This window comes from Folsomia candida, unplaced genomic scaffold, assembly GCF_002217175.1.
Source record: "Folsomia candida strain VU population unplaced genomic scaffold, ASM221717v1 Fcan01_Sc011, whole genome shotgun sequence".
Taxonomy (NCBI): domain Eukaryota; kingdom Metazoa; phylum Arthropoda; class Collembola; order Entomobryomorpha; family Isotomidae; genus Folsomia; species Folsomia candida.
The window spans coordinates 1,076,401-1,094,691 of NW_019091203.1; the positions used below are offsets into that span (position 1 = coordinate 1,076,401).

The 18,291-nt window shown below is 40.3% G+C and overlaps 2 protein-coding genes across 2 annotated transcripts; both read left to right on the top strand.

Annotated features, from left to right (window-relative positions):
• Window positions 1-2,269: 2,269 nt before the first annotated feature.
• LOC110855135 lies at window positions 2,270-4,270 on the top strand. Its single transcript, XM_022103555.1, has one exon. The coding sequence runs from the start codon at window positions 2,270-2,272 to the stop codon at window positions 4,268-4,270; it is 2,001 nt and encodes a 666-aa protein (XP_021959247.1).
• Window positions 4,271-11,743: 7,473 nt separating this feature from the next.
• LOC110854951 (receptor-like tyrosine-protein kinase kin-16) lies at window positions 11,744-17,636 on the top strand. The gene is made up of 9 exons (XM_022103378.2): window positions 11,744-12,326; window positions 12,527-13,083; window positions 13,167-13,270; window positions 13,631-13,781; window positions 14,243-14,458; window positions 14,948-15,162; window positions 15,219-15,341; window positions 17,105-17,316; window positions 17,384-17,636. Exons 1-9 carry the CDS (start codon window positions 11,923-11,925, stop codon window positions 17,481-17,483), a joined length of 2,082 nt encoding a protein of 693 aa, XP_021959070.1. The 5' UTR covers window positions 11,744-11,922; the 3' UTR covers window positions 17,484-17,636.
• Window positions 17,637-18,291: the final 655 nt, after the last annotated feature.

Sequence of the window (18,291 nt, forward strand, 5' to 3'; positions counted from 1 at the left end):
ACATTGCACAAATACATTGCATTGTGTGCATTTGACATATGTATGTATGTATATCGCTGTGTCAATAATTCAACATAGCAAAATATATATTATATTAATCAAGGATTAATCAGGATTAATTAATCCTTAATCTTTAATCCAGAAATTAAAAGCACTTTCAATTAATCCTTAATCCCAGCAAATTAAATTATTTAATTAGTCCTGGAGTAATCTATGTAATCCCGGAATAACATTAATCCTTAATCCTTAATCCCACAAAAAAACAATAACCACGGATCTCTGCTAGGACCCCAAATGAAGGATTCATTCATATGTCCGCGTAAAACTCATATTTGGGGACGTGGCGTGACGCCAAGCTTTCTGCATTTACGACCAACTTCATACCTCCATAATTTTCGCCGTTTCCGTCCGATTTCCAAAATTTTGTGCTTAAAATGCTCACAAATTTCAAAATTTTAGGGACAAAATCAAAAAGCAAGATTTTCAAGTTTTTGAGATATTTTTTACGATTTTTTCGACGAACTCCTATGTATCCGTGGCGTCAATTTCGCCAAATTTGATAGTTTTTGATTTTAAAACCCCCATAATGTTTGCAATCCTGAACGGATTTTCATAATGTTTGACTACAATCATTACAAGGAGTTTAACTTTCGTATGTATGTAATAAAATTTTTCAAAAAAATTGAGTGTTTCAATTTCTTGCAAAATTTCGCAATTTGTTTGGAGTTCGTCGGAAAAGCGTAAAAATATCTCAAAAATTTAAAAACATTTTCAGCACAAAATTTTGAAAATCCGACAGAAACCGCGAATAAACGAGTTATTGAGGTATATGAGTTGGTCGATAATGCAGATTTTTAAGTATAAGCTTGGCGCGGAAATATGAATGAATCTTTCATCTGGGGTCCTAGCAGATTCTAAAAAACATGGTGGGTACCCTGGACTCAAACGACAGGTCATGAGTGTCCCTTGTTAGATGGTACAATGTAAATTTATTGTGCCCAAGAAAATAATGTTTTGTTCCAAAGAAAATTAATAATTTTTAATTTGACTAATATTCACCTGAAATTTAATTTAAATTAGCTACGATATATACTTTATATCTTGTATTTTAGGCTTTGGGATTTTTATTATTTGTTTGGAAGTTATTCTAAAAATCTTGGAATAAAAAAAAATTAATTGCAAGATCTATAATTGGAACAAAATATTAATTTTCTTTGGAACAAAACATATTTTCCTTGGGTGGTTTAATTGGCACGCCAATGTAAAACATTACAAACACCCGACACAAGAAACACTGTGTCAAATACTCTGGATACATACCTGCGTCCATTTCCCCACAAAATCGAGTACAGTAGCCGAAAATTGAATCCGACTTCCATCTATCTTTACAATGTTGTTTGAGTAACACACTAAAATTTTTGTAGACTAGATACATGAAATCCTTTTGCCACCCAGTCAACAAAAAAAATTTCTTCGTTCCGTTGAATATCTCAGCTTGGTTAAAGGGTGCAGCTTTGGTGGGAAGACAGACAGGGTGAACTTTATCAGAAATGTCGATTGGTCTTTCGAGATGGACCAGTACTTGGGCGTTGTTTCGATAACGCCACTGATCAACGGTGTATACGTTGGTATATTCTTGATTAAATTCTATAGCGTAACCAGTTCGGTGGGCAATGTGAGTAATCTTTAACACAAAATTGAGAATATAAATTTATTTTTTTAGTAAGTTAATATGTATAAATCATTGGAGTGGATTAATTAATAAAATTTTGAAACCAAACGTTTTTAATACTCAAAGTAGATATTTATCACCGTAATTCTCAACAATATATGGTATTTGTATGGCATCAAAAATTTCAACAAATCGACGCAGTGTCGGATTTACAATCTCAATAAATTTTGGAAATTTTTTTCACCGCCGGAGATACTATATGGTCGGGTTCAGTACCGTACCAACCGTGATATATGGTGGTACCAAATACCAGGCCCGGGGCCCGCAAGGGCCCGGGCCAGGTCACTAGCTTTTCACTAGATATAATGGACTTTTTTGGGTATTGACGATTTTACAAAAAAATATTCCACGCAAATAAATTTTCTTACATCTAACATGAAACTGCTAGATTTATTTGTTTTTCATGTGTAATTATGCTTGTATGAATTCAAGAATTTGACAACCTGGGTCAAGGATCATACCGCGGGGTGGGTGGGCGGCTTCTCCATCCCTCGGCCCCTCCCACCACGCCCACCCTCTAAAAAACCCCCACTCGACATGACGGCGAAAAAGGTGGAGGCCAAGTTAGCCGATGGTGACATTCGGGGAGCAATTCGCCTCGCATGCTCAGATGACACCATCGCTCCGTCCGACGATGAGACCCTCGCCGCCCTTCTCACAAAACATCCCTCCCACCCACAACCAGTCGATTTTCCTCCACCACTTGAGGATCCTGTCATTGCCCCTGTTTTAGACGAAGAGTTGCTTCGGGCAATTTCCTCTTTTCCGCCAGGGTCCGCGGGGGGACTGGACGGAATGAGGCCCCAGATCTTGAAGGATCTCCTGGGGTGCAGTCAAGGAGAAGGGGGCGACCAACTCGCCGAAGCGATGCGGACCTTCCTCAACAAGGTCCTCAACGGTGGTGTCCCCTCAACTTTTTGCCCCCTCTTTTACGGAGCTTCCCTCACTGCCCTGAAGAAGAAGTCGGGCGGGATTCGACCCATCGCTGTGGGTAATACGTGGCGGCGCCTTGCCGCGAAGATCATTGTGGGAAGGATTACCCCTCAGTTAATCAAGCCTTTTTCCCCCCACCAATTGGGGGTGGGCATCAAAGGCGGGGCGGAGATTGGCGCCCACGCAGCCCGAATTTTTTACGGCCACGACCACACCTCCCCAAAAGCGTTCCTGAAAATCGACTTCAGGAACGCCTTCAATGAAATTCGGCGGGACACGCTACTCCACGCCGTCCGCGACCACTTTCCCTCCATCTTTCCTTTTGTGGCGCAGTGCTACGAAAGCCCCTCGTCGCTTTTCTACGGGACCATCCCCATCCCTTCCCTCCTTGGGTGCCATCAGGGCGACCCCTTAGGCCCCGCCCTCTTCTCCCTCGTAATCCACCCCATCGTCGAAGCCATGGAAACGAAACTAAACTTATGGTACCTCGACGATGGGGCCATTGGGGACTCTCCCGAGAAGGCTTTGGCGGCCCTGGCAACCATTGCTAGGATGAGTGGTGAGGTGGGCCTTCACCTCAACCACGACAAATGTGAAGTCGGGATTCTGGGGGCGGAGCGGGAGGCCGCCATCGACATCCTGCTCCAATTCCAACAAGTTGCCCCCGGGATTCAGCTTATGTCCCCTGATTCTGCGATGCTGCTGGGCGCCCCCTTAACTAACGAAGCCCTGGGGGTGGTTCTGGCCACGAAGACGCAGCAATTGGCCACTTTCTCCCAACGACTCCTCGATCTCTCGGCTCATTCGGCCTTTTTCCTCCTGAGGGCGTCCATCTCCATCCCCCGGCTGATTTACTTTCTCCGCTGCGCACCGTCGTGGAGAAAGTTGGACGCCCTCGCCCACTACGACGCTACTCTGAAGGACGCCCTGGAAGGGATCCTCAACTGCACTCTCTCGGAGGCTGCTTGGATGCAGTCCTCCCTACCCGTGAAGGAAGGCGGCCTGGGGCTCAGGCACGCTGTGGATGTGGCGATACCGTGCTTTTTAGCGTCGGTCCACAGCGTCCTGCCCCATGTAGAACGTCTCCTTCCGGACCACCTCCATGGCACCGACATCGCCATGGCAGAGGGTGTGCAGCGGTGGACCGACCTTGACCTCACCGACCTTCCACTCGAAACCGTCAGAGGGATTCAATCGGCGTGGGAACGCCCCATACTGGACAACACTTTGTCCAAACTCTCCGAATTGGCAGTGATCCCGGAGGATACTGCCCGTCTACGTTCCCTCCGTGACAAATACGCCGGGGTGTGGCTCAACGCCCTCCCCTCTCCACAACTGGGCACCCTTCTCCCCAACGAGACCTTTCGGGTTGCAATCGCCCTCCGCCTAGGCTGCGATATCTGCGAGCCCCACAAGTGCCCGTGCGGGGCGCAGGTCACCTCCAGAGGCTACCACGGCCTCTCCTGCCGCCGAAGTAAGGGTCGTTGGTCCCGCCATGAGGCCGCCAACGACGTCATCGCAAGAGCCCTCCGGTCTGCCGAAGTACCCTGCATCAGGAGCCCGCGGGGTGCTCCACTACGGACGGCAAGCGTCCCGACGGGATGACACTTGTCCCTTGGTCGCGGGGGAGGTCCCTTGTCTGGGACTTCACCTGCGCGGACACATTCGCCCCCAGCTACCTCCCAGACACCGTGCGCCATCAGGGCGCTGCCGCCAGCAAGGCAGAGGACCGCAAGAGGAAGAGGTACGCTTTCCTCATGGATCGATACATTTTTGTCCCCGTTGCCATGGAGACCACGGGAGTATGGGGCCAAGAGGGACTGGCCTTCATCCTCCAAGTTGGCCAGAGGATCGCCGCCGCAACTGGACAGTCCAACGCCGTTAACTTTTTACGCCAGCGGGTTTCGCTCGCCGCGCAACGTGGGAACGTTGCCTCGATTCTAGGTACACTTCCTCCAGGAAAGGAACTGGAGGAAGTGTACTATTTGTAGTCCGTTCTCTCTCTCTCCCATTCTTACGGACCTTTTCTGCGATTTTCTGCGTTTCTTTAAGTTAGGGACCGATCTTGTGCGACTCTTGCGTAGTCAGCTTTTTGCGATACTTTGTGATTATTTTCGTACCAACTCTGCGAACACAGCTTATACTCTGATCAATAAAAACAAAAAATTTTTGTAGGCAGTAGTCCACCAGCTTGTATGAATTTAGAGCAAACATACTGTGTCACCTTTAATTTTAATAGTTTGACTTTCGAATTTCAAATAATATGAAAAATCCTGATTTTAGCTGAAACGCAATTTAGAAATTCAGTTAAAAGGGAAATTAGCACACTTAAAGAAAACCTAAAAGTGTGGATCGACTTATTTCTGTGCTTGAGGAATTTTAAAATTTACGGGGTAAAAATCGGAGAGGATCACATCACGCCTACGAATGTTTCGTTACAATTTTGAAATATGTAAATTACCTGACACCAAAATTTGCCTCGATAGTTATGCAACCACCTTAGACATATAATAGAATACGTGTTTCAGGATTTTTCATAATGCTCAGCTTAAAGGAAATTATAACGGAATCCGTGAGCGAGAACTTCCATTTTGACCGTGACATTTTCTTGCGAGGGAGAAAAATAAAGATTCTCGCTTACGAATACCATCATACATAATTTCGTTTAAGCTTAAAATGCGTGGGCATAGATTGGTTTCCTCCAATTTTGACCTGACCAATTTAGATTGCATACACAAGGAAATAAGAGGACGTAGTTTTGTGCATACCCCGTTTCTGCCTGTGAGAAAATTTTTGAAGTCATTTTGAGCCAAATTTGGATTTTTCAAAGTTATGTAAATTTTTAAATTTGGGCCCTATTGCAAAAATGAAAGAACATTTTTTGCAAAGCATGACATTGAGTTTAACGCAATTCTCAATTTCAAAAACTTTAAATTTTTTCGAATTTTGTGATCTGGAGCATATTTTCATACAAATTTCGAAGGTTAAAAGTTCTTCGAAAAACAGTTCTTATAATTTTATGGAAGTAATTTTGAGCAAACACGTTCTTTGATTTTTAAAATAGCGTTAAAAATTCAAAATTAACAGCTTTCTCAAAAATCCTGATTTGGCTGAAAATGTACTAAAAACTTGTCACAACCGAAAAACGAACATACCGGAAAACGAAAATTACGGGTTCAGTTATTTTAGTGTGTGAGCAACTTATTTAAAATTGGTTAGATCAAAATCCAAAGAAATCAATTCAGGTCCACGCATTTTAACTTTAAACGGAACTATGATAGAGTTCGTAAGCGGTAAAAATACTGAAATTCTCGCTCATGGATTCCGTCATAATTGAGTTTAAGCTGAGCATTATAGAAATGCTGAAACACGTGTTTAATTATGTGTCTCAGGTTGTGTAATTATTGTGTTTTCGTCAAAATCGGAGAGACCGCTGGCGTCATCGCATTGTGAGTCAGACTATAAGCTAACTGCTTCAGGCCCAAATGTTTACGATTGTATATTTTTTTCTTACCGCTTGGTTCAATTTTAAAAGCTATTTTCAGCTAAAACGTTGACTTTTCAAAATACTGTATGTTTTTGAATGTGTACCTTTCAAGAAATCAAGAATACGTGTTCTAAGCATTAAATAGAATTGAGTTTTCGGACCGGCATTATCGCCAATTCCAAATGAGTCTGGGAATTTTTTAAACTTTTAAAACGGATAGAAAAGTAATCAATCGAAAAGGGTTTGGGAAACGTTGCGAAGTAAGCGAAAAGTATCATATTCGCATATTTATGCAACTTATACGTATATAATTTTCTCCGTCCCGGCGATATTTTAAAAAATATGGCTGAGTTAAAAGCGCAAGTAAGTAAATTGTCACTATCTATTTTCCCACGGAACTGGGAAAATAGTGTACTCTTAATACTCGTAGAATATTATCTACTTCGTTCCAGAATATTCTGTATTCTGGAACCAAAACGATTGCATAATATCGAATATATTGAAATTATAAAAGGGCCCGGCACCGAAGCTCATACCAGGCCTGACAATTTCACGGTACGGCTCTGGAGGGGTTGGTGATAATTTATCAATGGATAGTGACAATTGTGCAGTTTCGCTAACGTTTTTGTTACCCGAGCGTTGATAATTGGGACCGGCAACGTGTTGGTGATAAATTATTAACTACATCGTACAGCCGTATAATAGAGGGGTCGCCCCGGGAAGTGTTGATGGGGAATTTTGACCTCAAGATGGTCAAAAAATGATTCTACAAATCTCAAATTTTGATATAATATGCTAAATACATCTAATGTTATGTTTCCGCGAACAAAGTAGACTTTAATCCATTATCCACTTCGTATTTAGTCATTTTAGTTGCGTCCGCCAATAATACTTTTCCGGAAGACTTTGCAAGTTCATTGTTAGTTTTTTCCTACTGGAACCGCAATTTTCTTAAAATATCGACTGTTTCACAGAGCAGGGAGTATTACTTCTTAAATAATGTCCAAAATGTTTCAATGGGACGAAGATAAGGGCATTTGGAGGGTTTTCATTTAAAAAAATCAAACTTCCATTTGATCACCATGCATTTTGACGGCAGCCAAATCGGAAATTTCGTGAGAAATTTTTAACAACATTTTAATTTCTCTTCGGTTTTCACTTGAGAGATACATTTGCCATGAAAAAATTCCATTCCCGGAGTTTCTGGCACGTTTTTAAGAACGTAGGACTCGTCGTCGGTGACCAATTTTTTTGGTGAGATTTTGTTGTAAAACTTAGGATGTCTTTCGTTTACCATTTTTTCTCGATCTTCTGTATGTTTTGATGCAGATTTTCTTGCATACGCTTTGACTCATAACTTGTGGGCCTTAACATGATCAAAGTAGTTTGTATTTATCTTTGACCTTTTGGCCGCATCAGGCATGGACGTGGTGCAACATTTTCCGAACATAAATTCGATCGTTTTTAACTTTCAAGGGTCATTATGAAGGTTTTTTCTCATAGTGCGTATTTGAGGTAGACATTTTCGGATTCTCCATACGTTTTTATGTAAGTCTTAATTTTTTTACGGCCACACCTCTTTCCATTCAAATTTAGTCAAACCTTCTTCGAGTCTTCGTCGCTCAGATTTTTGTACTTACAAAAAATTCGTTTCCCGACTTCCTCGCTTTAAAATAGTGTAGGAAATTTTTCTTTCAAGGAAAACTTCTGAAATTTTTGGGACCGGAGCTAGATATATTTACAATATTATACGAAAAAATCAGATCTCTAAAATTATTTCGTTCTACCCCGCTACTAATTACAATCCCATCAACACTTCCCGGGGCGACCCCTCTACCTCCGACGGTGACAATAGTGTCGATGACAAGAAAATTAAAACCTAACCGAAACTGGGTTTTCCACTAAATAAATGCATACTCTCCATTCGCGCATAGTTGAACTATTACAAAAATTGAGAATTGTGAGAAACTACTGCAGTATCAGTCTTAGAGTTCCCCAGTTACATGATATGAGGGAATTTGAGACTCACAGTAGCGTAGTTTCTAATAATTCTCAATTTCTGCTAAAGTTATGAGCGAATGAAGGGTATAACCTTACGTTAAACACTTGATCCAAATTATCCGACCCGGATTTCCATTCTGTATCACCCACCGTCACTCGGTAAGACGAATATGGATGTATCTCCAAAGTAAAGTTGAGAGACGAGAAGCAGGTTGTTTCTACATTTGCACGAAAAGTTTCAATGTACATATGTCCATGCAAATGTGTATGGATTTGGGGGCAAAACATTCTAAAATTTTAATCACAACCTTTCTGGTCCTTCCGCAATTATGACAGTTAATATGACTCACCCGCCAGTAATAGCGATCGGGAAACAATTATGGCGGAACACGTGTGACCATCCAATCTATATATTTTCGCCGCCCAGGGAACCCACACTCCTTGGTTTCGACTAGTTCCAAGTTTTAATTCCCCTTTTCCACATACCTAATAAGCGCAAATGAGAAGGGAAATTATACAAGCGCCATGGCACGAGGTTTGTTCCAATATTCATGAAACGATTACATGTCCACACAAATGTAAACCCGCAAAAACCCCGGAAAAACCCTCGGGGTTGGGTTTTTCGAGAAAAACCCCGGGTTTTTCCGAACCGTGGATATGATAACTCCCAAATCGGTTGTGGATATCGTGTAAAATTAATTTACAATGAGGAACAACTTACCTCAACCGAACTTCTTATGAAAGTGGTAAGTAAAATTAATACAAACTGACTTGCAAAGAATTTCATTTCGTCACTATCACCACACTCCTAGTAACAATGGGGTGAGTTCAGCAATGGAATGGAATGAAATATGTAGAATCGAATGCAGATTCTGCATCCTGCACGTTTTAATATTTTATAATTACAAATAAGCGCAAATACAGGTGTAACCTTAAACATACAATAACGAATGATGTAAGTAAGTAATTAAAGTTACATATTCTATTGTTCAGTCCAGCATAATTTTTTTGCCGAGAGTCATTTTATCATGCATCACCTGCACCGTAAGAAAGTTCGTGCTATTTGAATAATTCTTTTAGTACAATTACTTTAACTAATCTAACTTATTGCTCGGCACCTCACAATGGAGGTGTGCCAACCTATGCTCACAGATTTAGACCAAATTAGCGTCAATCGATCACAAGCATAATTAGTGTTAAATTTGCATATTACACTATCTGCCAGTGCGCAGGTTTGGCGGAGATGTTTGCCCGTTTAGCCCTCATTTTATGCAAATATCTTGAACTTGCAGCTAGCAGATAGTGTCATCTGCAAATTTTATACTAATTATGTTTGTGATCGATTGACGCTACTTTGCTTAAAATCTGTGGGCATACGTTGGGAGACTTCCGTTGTGAGTGTGAAGGTGTGTCAAATGTGGTAACATGCAGAAGCAAAAAAATAATGTTCGGAATTAAGATTAATTTAGTATTTAGCTCGCGGCTTCGATCATCGTTAAATAATAATCCTCCTCATTTTCCATTGTGATATAAAAGTAATATGTAATCTCATCTCATTTTGAACTTAGAAACTCTCCACATATTAGTTTAGCTTGAAGACTAATTGTAAGTTTATCGACTGGACTTCAGTTATATATAAATTAAATGTGTATTTATGCTTATTAGGTTAAACAACCATACATGTAAATTTATTTCTATTACACCTCCTTAACTTCCTGGTCGATACGGGTGTCGAGTAAATAATTGTTTTTAGGCAGAATAAAAAATTCTAATTTAGTTAAATTAAATAAAAAATAAACCAAATTTTGGACCACTTAACGATAATAACAAGAAATTTTTAATTAATAAAATTATTGCGGAGTTTTTAACATATTTAGAAGCAAATCCATAAAATAGTTCTTTCAAAATTGTAGTCACGAAATGTAACAAAATTTCATTAAAAGTCACATTTGATCATGTCATGGTTAAGAGCGAACGCGTAGTATCTTGTCTGTATGAGTGGTCGACAGTGACCACGGAACCGTGGGGACAAAGGGACAATGTCCCCACATAAATTTTGCCGCGGGGATAGGTAATACATTTGTCCCCAGGGTTTCGCAGGAATATCGGTAATATTTGTATTACCTGGGCGTTGATATTTACATTGGCTGAGTAGGATTTAGTCTCTGTATTTATATGTATACATATATGTAAAACTCTACGGTGATAAATTATTACCGAGCATTGCATTGTAACTCCGCTGGTAACAATATCTGTACCATAAAAAATATTTAGCGTGTATATATGTATGCCCCTGTAGTAAATTAAGTTTAATTAAGAGACCAATTTTCTGCTCTTTCATGGGACTACATACATATCTACATAAATGGAAATAGGATCTATCATATGTATTATGTATTCTGCCCCTGGATTCTTGCGACGATGGTTCAAAACATTAACAAACATCTGTTTATTAACTTGTGTATATGCGAAACTCAACTCAATGTTGATGACATCATCATGCACATATTTATACAGTCTGACACAGCATTTATGTAAATCAACACATCCGTGGTTTTCCTATTTGACAAAAACCGCAATTCCGCTTCCCGTTAGATCACATACATAACATCCAAAATCGTACAAAATGTAGTATACATAAACTCCGTTTCACATTTGGTGAGTTCATCAAGAAGTACATTAGCCGAATGAGCCGAATTATTTTATTAGCTCACCCTGCGTAGCATGAGAGCTATTGAATTCCCCTTGTCCGTCTGTCCGTCTGTCTGTCTGTCTGTCTGTCCGTTTGTTAACGAGTTTTTTGCATCAATTGATGCTAATTAAAAATCCCCTTGACCATTATTGGATAAGTTCGGCGCACCATTGGTATCGAATTATCCGTGGCGTAAATGGTGCGAATTAATTGTGCAAGTACATCAAGATAGGACTATAATTATGGAATAAGTAGCACCATTAGTACGGAGCAATTGGTTCTTAAAAATGATGCGTAACAATTGGGCCCTTTATTTACCCCCAAAAATCAATGAGGCGTAACAATTGGACCATCTATTTCACCCCAAAAATCTGTTCTATTTGTTCGATTTTTCTGCACCATTGACGCTAAAATATATAAATTTTATAATAGATAATTGGGAAAAGGATGCCATACGCACCAATGATGCAGAATGTCGGGATAAGGAACCATACAATTTTTTCAAAGTTTTCAAAATTATGTATCCCATTGGTTGCTAATGTTCCACTACTAGTGCAAACTATTTTCGTTTTTTTTATTTTTCCGTTTATATTACACCATTGGTGCAATAATCTATGAGAGTTATAAACTATTTTGTCGCCTTATTCCGTACCTTTGGTGGAAAGTTATATGGAAATCATTATGACAGGGTGAGCTACTTCTAACGTTACTACGGTTTATTATTTATCACTCGTTATTTTTATTTTGGCGTATAAATCATACGAAATAGAATAATTTGAACGCCAAAATAAAAATAACGAGTGACAAATAATACAATAATTTCATGTCAAATTTACAATAAATATTTATCATGTGCTCAGAATCCATTCATTCTTCCTCAAAAAATAATTCTGCTCATTCGGCTAATATAATCCATGTGATGAACTCATCAAATGTGAAACGGAAATTAACACCAAACTTACATAAGTTGCACAAAACACGGAAAATCGTACAAAATGTGGTATATATACCACCAAATTTACATAAGTTACCAGCACATTGTGCTCGAATTAAGCTTCCTTAGCAGTCCCACTAACAATGATACTCTTCCTAATTTTCGCAATTTCATCCCTGCCCCTCATCGGCTGCCAGGAGACCAAGGATTTCGCCTTTTTCAACTGGACGACCTCCACAGAAGGGAATGCCACCTGGCGATGGGCCCCCACCTGCGACCAGCCGGGGAATGATATCATCTCCTTTCCCAGCCCGGCATCCTTCTGCGGTCGAGAATGTCATGTTGCCCCATCCTGCACCCATTTCGCCTGGGCAGATTATAATGGCGGAACATGTTGGCTAAAAAAAGGCCCCGTCAATCTCCAAAACGCTGTCCTCAAAACGCATGCCGGATATTTCTGCGGGTTTATTCCCAATCGGGACCCCAATTTGGCGGACGATTTTGCCTGGACGGATTCCCCCGTGGGCAAAACCGGGATCAAGGTCAGGTGTGTGAGATAATATTTATCATATGTTGGTTGGAAAAAGTAGCATAGATGTGGAGAGCGCTAGTAGCTCAGTGGTTAAGGTGCTCGACCGAATATCGAAAGGTCCCGGGTTCGATTCCTGGGTCGGCTCTTCTCTATATTTTTGCACACTTGTCTCATTCCGACCAACATATTATTGACCACATGTGGTGGACCGACAGGTGGGCGAGCCACTGTGATATGCCTGGGAACGACTTGGTCGGTCTGAAAACTACCGGGGCAGATAGAGACTTGTGCATCCGGTCGTGTCACGAGAACAACCTCTGCACCCACTTCGTGTCTAGCTCGAGGGATGGGGGAACTTGCTGGCTGAAGGGGGGAGCCGTTCCCAACCCTTCGCTTACAGAAAGGATCGTCAACACAATCTTTTGTGGCTTCCTGCTTTTGCAGAGCGGTGACCAAAGACACGAATTTGGACCGGGATCACGACAACTGAATTGGGTCGAGGACGGCGGGGATGTGAGGTACCGATGGGCCCAAAACTGCGACTTGGTGGGAAATGATATACAAAATTTTCTCACGAAGCGGGACAATTGTGGGAATGAGTGTTCCCTTCATAAGGAATGTACACATTTTGCGTGGTCCAACGTTCTCGGAGGGACGTGCTGGATTAAGAGGGGAAACGTTCCGAACTATTCGATCAGGACGGATTCTGGGTTTATTTGTGGTTATGTTACTTTCCGGAAAGGAGAGGAAGTTCCGGAGCGGAAGGAACAAGGTGGAATTAATGATTTTTAAATGTACACTTTTTATCAATTTTTACTACCGTTCACTAATTTTATTTTGGATTCTTTCTTATAGTTGGAAGTAGCAACATCTGGATAATTTGGATAGTTATCGGTCTACTCGCAATTGCGGGATTGTTAAGCGGGACTATTTTTGGGCTTCGACAAAGAAAGATTTCTGTAAGCGTTTGTAAAATGTAGATAAAATGTAATGTAAAATGTAAATAATTAATTCACTAATCGACCAATTTTGATCTGCAATTTTTTCAAAAATATGTATATTACATTAATGTCACTTAATATTTCTCAAAGCTTAATAATTCATTATCTAAACTATATAAAGCAGGCTAGTGTATCGCTGCTGGGTCAGTGGCTTAGTTGAGAAGTTAGCCTCTCCTTTTCTCTCTCCACTCTGCAGAGAGAACAGGAGAGGTTAACTTCACTAATGTTGGGGTAACGGGCTTATCGACGGGCCTATTTTGCACGTCGATTGACATGCTTCTACACTAGTATTTATATAGCTTATAATTCACTTTTCAGAAACTCCTTCGAGGTCTCGATAGAGAAGAAATCGATGAATTTTTCCTCGGTCGACCAGAACTCCTTGCCAGAAATACCAACATGACCAACGAAACGGTCGCCTTCTTGCCGTATGATCGAGAATACGAAGTCGGCATTGAGGATATTGAATGCAAGTGGTCTTACAATGGGACCTTTTTTCAAGTTACACCAGGATTGTTTAACAAGTTATATCAAAAAATCAAGCCAAAAATTAGGAACCATATGGCGCTTATCATTCTGGTGACTGGCCCCTCTGAAAAAAATATATTGACTGCAAATTTCAATTTTTTAGTAAAATTTTTCTCCCGTTCCGGCCACGAGGCCAAAACCAAGGCGATCGGGGGGATTTTGACCACCAATATTTTTCTTGGAAGGGCCCATTTTACGGAATGATAAGCGCCATGTGATTCCTAATTTTTGACTTGATTTTGTATATGACTCGCTAAACAATCCTGGTCTTACTTAAAACAGGTTCCCTTGTTACTATGTATTAAATATAATAGCTCCACCTGGTAACAACTTTTTCCACTGTTGAGACTCTGAAATAAGAACCTCAATGTTTTATAAATTGTCTACTTATTTCTTTTACAGACAAGGCAGATCCAATCGGCACTGGAAACTTTTCCGTCGTATTTTATGGCCTCATAAAATCTCGCCAACAACCAGTCGCCGTGAAATGTCCGCTCACCACGGCAGACGCCCTCCAATTCAAAGCTCTCCTTTTGGAAATCAAAATCATGCTGCACATTGGAAAACATGAAAATTTGCTCGCTTTAATCGGCGCCTGCACCGAGTCCATCCAGCAACGTAAGTCTTTAAAAATGCTGAAACTCTCAAAATACATATCGTGGTAACGAATTGCTACCAAACGTAGAAGCAGTATGGTTGCAAGTTAGTTTCGAGCGTAGCGTAGTGCTCTATAACGATATTTATTATACACCGTAAAGAACTATTGGAATCAGTACAGTTTAAAGACAAATTGTAACCAACTGTTTTTCATAATTATGCATATCTTGCTTGGTAATAATTCATATCCAAATTCGTGGTTTATTTCATGGAATACGTGCATTCCATTCCCTACCCTGCAAATAATGTGGTAATAAAACATTACCGAACTGAACATATATGGCTCTTCCAAGATGGTACTGATAAGTAAGATATAACGTAAAAAGTTTTACCATAAATAGTCCTAACGAATTTGTACCATCTTTAATACATTAATGCCAATTGGTAGAAAATTTATTACCGATAAATCACTACTTCACCAGACTAACAGAGAGCGTATAAATTTTCTAGGCAAAGTTTACATTTTGCTTGAATACGCCCAAAATGGATGTCTGGAAAGTTACCTGCGAAAACGACGGCCAGGGGGAGCCAGTGGAGTTGAGAAATTGGATGGTCGCTATACGAACCTCAACAAAAACAAGTCCGACGCCAAAATTCGAGAGGGAGATTTGATTCGTTGGTCGTACCAAGTTGCCAAAGGGATGGAATTCTTGGTTTCAAAATCGGTATGAAGATTTTCTTATAATTTCAGAATTTTGTTCATATCGTTCTCTTGCTCAAGATTGTGCACTCCGACCTGGCCACGAGGAATGTCTTGCTGGATGATAAATGTACTGCCAAGGTGTCGGATTTTGGGCTAAGCAGACAACTTTATGGGAACGATAACTACATAAAAAAGACAAAAGTAAGTATGTAAAGGGTGTTAATAAAGTCCGATCACATGCATTTTTTGGAGCGTGGTTGTTACAAATTCAGCTGGAACTTTTGAACCAGTGAAGTTATTTATTTCAAATTTTTACCATGGGAGGAACAACTAAACGTGTAAGTCATGAGCATCTTAGAGTTGAGATACAAACATTGCATCAGCAGGGGCTTAAACCTACAGAAATTGTGCAAAAATTGGGCTGCAGCCGCAGAACTGTTTGGAAATGGAAGAATAAAAATTTTGTCCACGACAAAAAGCGACCAGGGCGACCAAGAAAGGTGTCACCTACCACAAAAAGAATGATTAAAAACAGACTTTGCAAGAAAACCGGTAGTTCATTACGTAATTGAGCAAGGGAGTTAAATGACTCAAAACGCTATAAAGAGAAGAAGAAGCAAATTAACTGTGTGACCGTGCAAAAATTTGTGAAAACTACGAAGTGGGGTCACACAGCTTACAAACTAACCAAAAAAACCTCTCATGTCACAAAAATATATCGATGACCGTCTGAAATTTGAAGAACTCCTTCAGAAAAGTGCCCATTTGAGTGAAAAAAGACTTGGTGAAGAATTGCGCAGTCACATCCTTTGGACTGACGAATCTATTATTGAACTATATCCAAAATTGAACCAACAAAATGTTCGTTACAGGACAGAAAACAAATCGGATGTACCATCAAGAGCGATCCCAAAATTCGGGCTTAAAGTTATGGTAGCGGGTGGATTTTGTGCACGTTGCGTGACCCCTCTACATATCATACCAAAAGGCCAATCAGTCAATGCAAAGCATTATATGGAAAAAATATTACCTATCTATTTCGATAGCATGGGGAACAAGGAAATATTTCCGAATGAAAGAAAAATAGTTTTCATGCAGGATGGTGCTATAGCCCATACAGCAAAAGCGAGTTTGAGTCTCATCAAGACGCAAGTTTCAACGGTCTGGAGCAAGGGGGTGTGGGCCGCTAACGGCCCAGATTTGAATCCCCTGAAGAACCAGTGGTCCATACTTAAGGAAAATGTATACAAAGAGCCACAACCCCGGACGAGGGAAGAGCTAGTAAAAAAAAGTTCAAGATGTATGGAATTCGATTTCCAGAGGCACATTGGAAAAATTAGCACAGAGCCTTAAACAAAGAGTTGAGGGCATGGTTAAAGTAAATGGTAACAAGACCAAATACTAAGGTAAATATGTCGAACATTTTTTGTAAGTATCACGGGTAGTTTTTTTTATACTAGCCTTCACTTTTTTACAGGAAAAATGGGATCGGACTTTATTAACACCCTGTATTTGAACTAGATAATGTGATACTATGTACCAAACTGGCAACAGGATGCCCGCACAACCGGATGCAACTTCAAAGCAGTGACCAGGGTTACATTTGTTTGATGAGTGGTAAAGAGTTAGATTCACTTTTAAAATATTCACTACCTGCTAATAGTATGAAGCATTATTGCCATTGTATCATGGTCAATATCCTGTCCTTCCGTTTTGTTAGATATATCGTAATGCTGAAAAATGTTAATTTGCATCGCCTGGTTTGACCGTGGGCAAGACTAAAAATGTTGACAAAATGATTGGTTGTACCGTCGTCGCTGGTGTAAAGATTGAAACCACGCCATGACAAAGTTGACACTACAGTATCAAAGTAATTTGGTTATATCCGGAGGAGTAAAGTAACGCCAATTTTTTTAGGTTTTAATTTGTTTGAAATCGATATATTGCAAAATAATAATTCACAGGCTCAACTCCCCTGGCGCTCGATGGCCTTGGAGTCCTTGATGAGGTTGGAATTTTCCACAGAATCGGACGTCTGGAGCTACGGGGTCACGCTCTGGGAGATCTTCACCTTTGCGGAAACCCCCTACCCAAACTGTTCATGGGGAAAGGAATTCATCGACATGCTCCAGTCAAACGGGCGCCTGGAAAAACCAAAAGATGCCAATAGCACAATGTTCGTTGTAAAATGTGTAGTATAAATATTTATGATGGTAAAATAATTATAATACAACAAATTCTAGATATGGCTTAATGAAGGCTTGCTGGGAAGGAAACAAATCCAACCGACCGAATTTCACGGAACTCCGGGTCGAGTTAGAAAAACTTTTACATGCAGAATAGTCTTAATCGGCAGTGTGTTTCATTCATTCTTCAATTGCTGAATTGTTTCATGCATCAGTTAAAATTTGTGTTGAGACATTAGCTGTTGTTTGAGTTCATTTTGAATGGTTTTTTAAAATAATAAAATCAACCAAAATAAATAAATAAACCAAATTGCCTGAGAAATTGCCCATGTCTTGCGGCAGCTACAGCATTTGTCAATCTAATATAACCACTTCTATTCCATTCATGTGACGTGCTTATTAGCGTTGTCATTTCCGAATCAAGTCTCCGTTAATTACGGTTCCATTTGACTGTACTCAAAACTGTCGTTCGCCTCCTTAGTTGGGGTGTGCGTATCTCGCACTCACCGCAGCAGTAAACATTGTCCAATCTCAGAGTCTGTTTGCATCTTCGTTCGAAGTATTTATCCAAGATGGCTTCTAAACGGTCTGGGAACCATAATATGTTGGAGGATTAAGCAAAAAACAGGTGTTGCGGATGAAACGATTTGTGAAGAGGTGTCCCCCCATTAAAATCTTGACGGAAGGATTCGGTCATTTCACCCGATTGAGTGGTTTGACACCCTCATTGATAAAACAGCGACGTTGGTCTTGATTTAATACGCTAAAATGAGTACACTCAAAATAACTGCTCGTCTCTGCGGTTCGGTCGTACAGAGTCCAATTAAATATAATATCTCTAAATGTCATCAAATACAAAGATTAAAATTTATTGCAAAATGCACAAAATCAATGCTACAAGAACATTAAACATTCTGGTTAAAACATTCAGATAAAACCATTAACCTTTAAATTTTTTTTTAAAA

Bases quoted from the DNA above. Each gene is read 5' to 3' on its own strand.
- LOC110855135 (XM_022103555.1), top strand. From the start codon at position 2,270: ATGACGGCGAAAAAGGTGGAGGCCAAGTTAGCCGATGGTGACATTCGG.
- LOC110854951 (XM_022103378.2), top strand. From the start codon at position 11,923: ATGATACTCTTCCTAATTTTCGCAATTTCATCCCTGCCCCTCATCGGC. The intron at 15,342-17,104 runs GTAAGTATGTAA...AATAATTCACAG, and splicing joins ACTACATAAAAAAGACAAAA to GCTCAACTCCCCTGGCGCTC. The intron at 17,317-17,383 runs GTTCGTTGTAAA...AACAAATTCTAG, and splicing joins AAAGATGCCAATAGCACAAT to ATATGGCTTAATGAAGGCTT.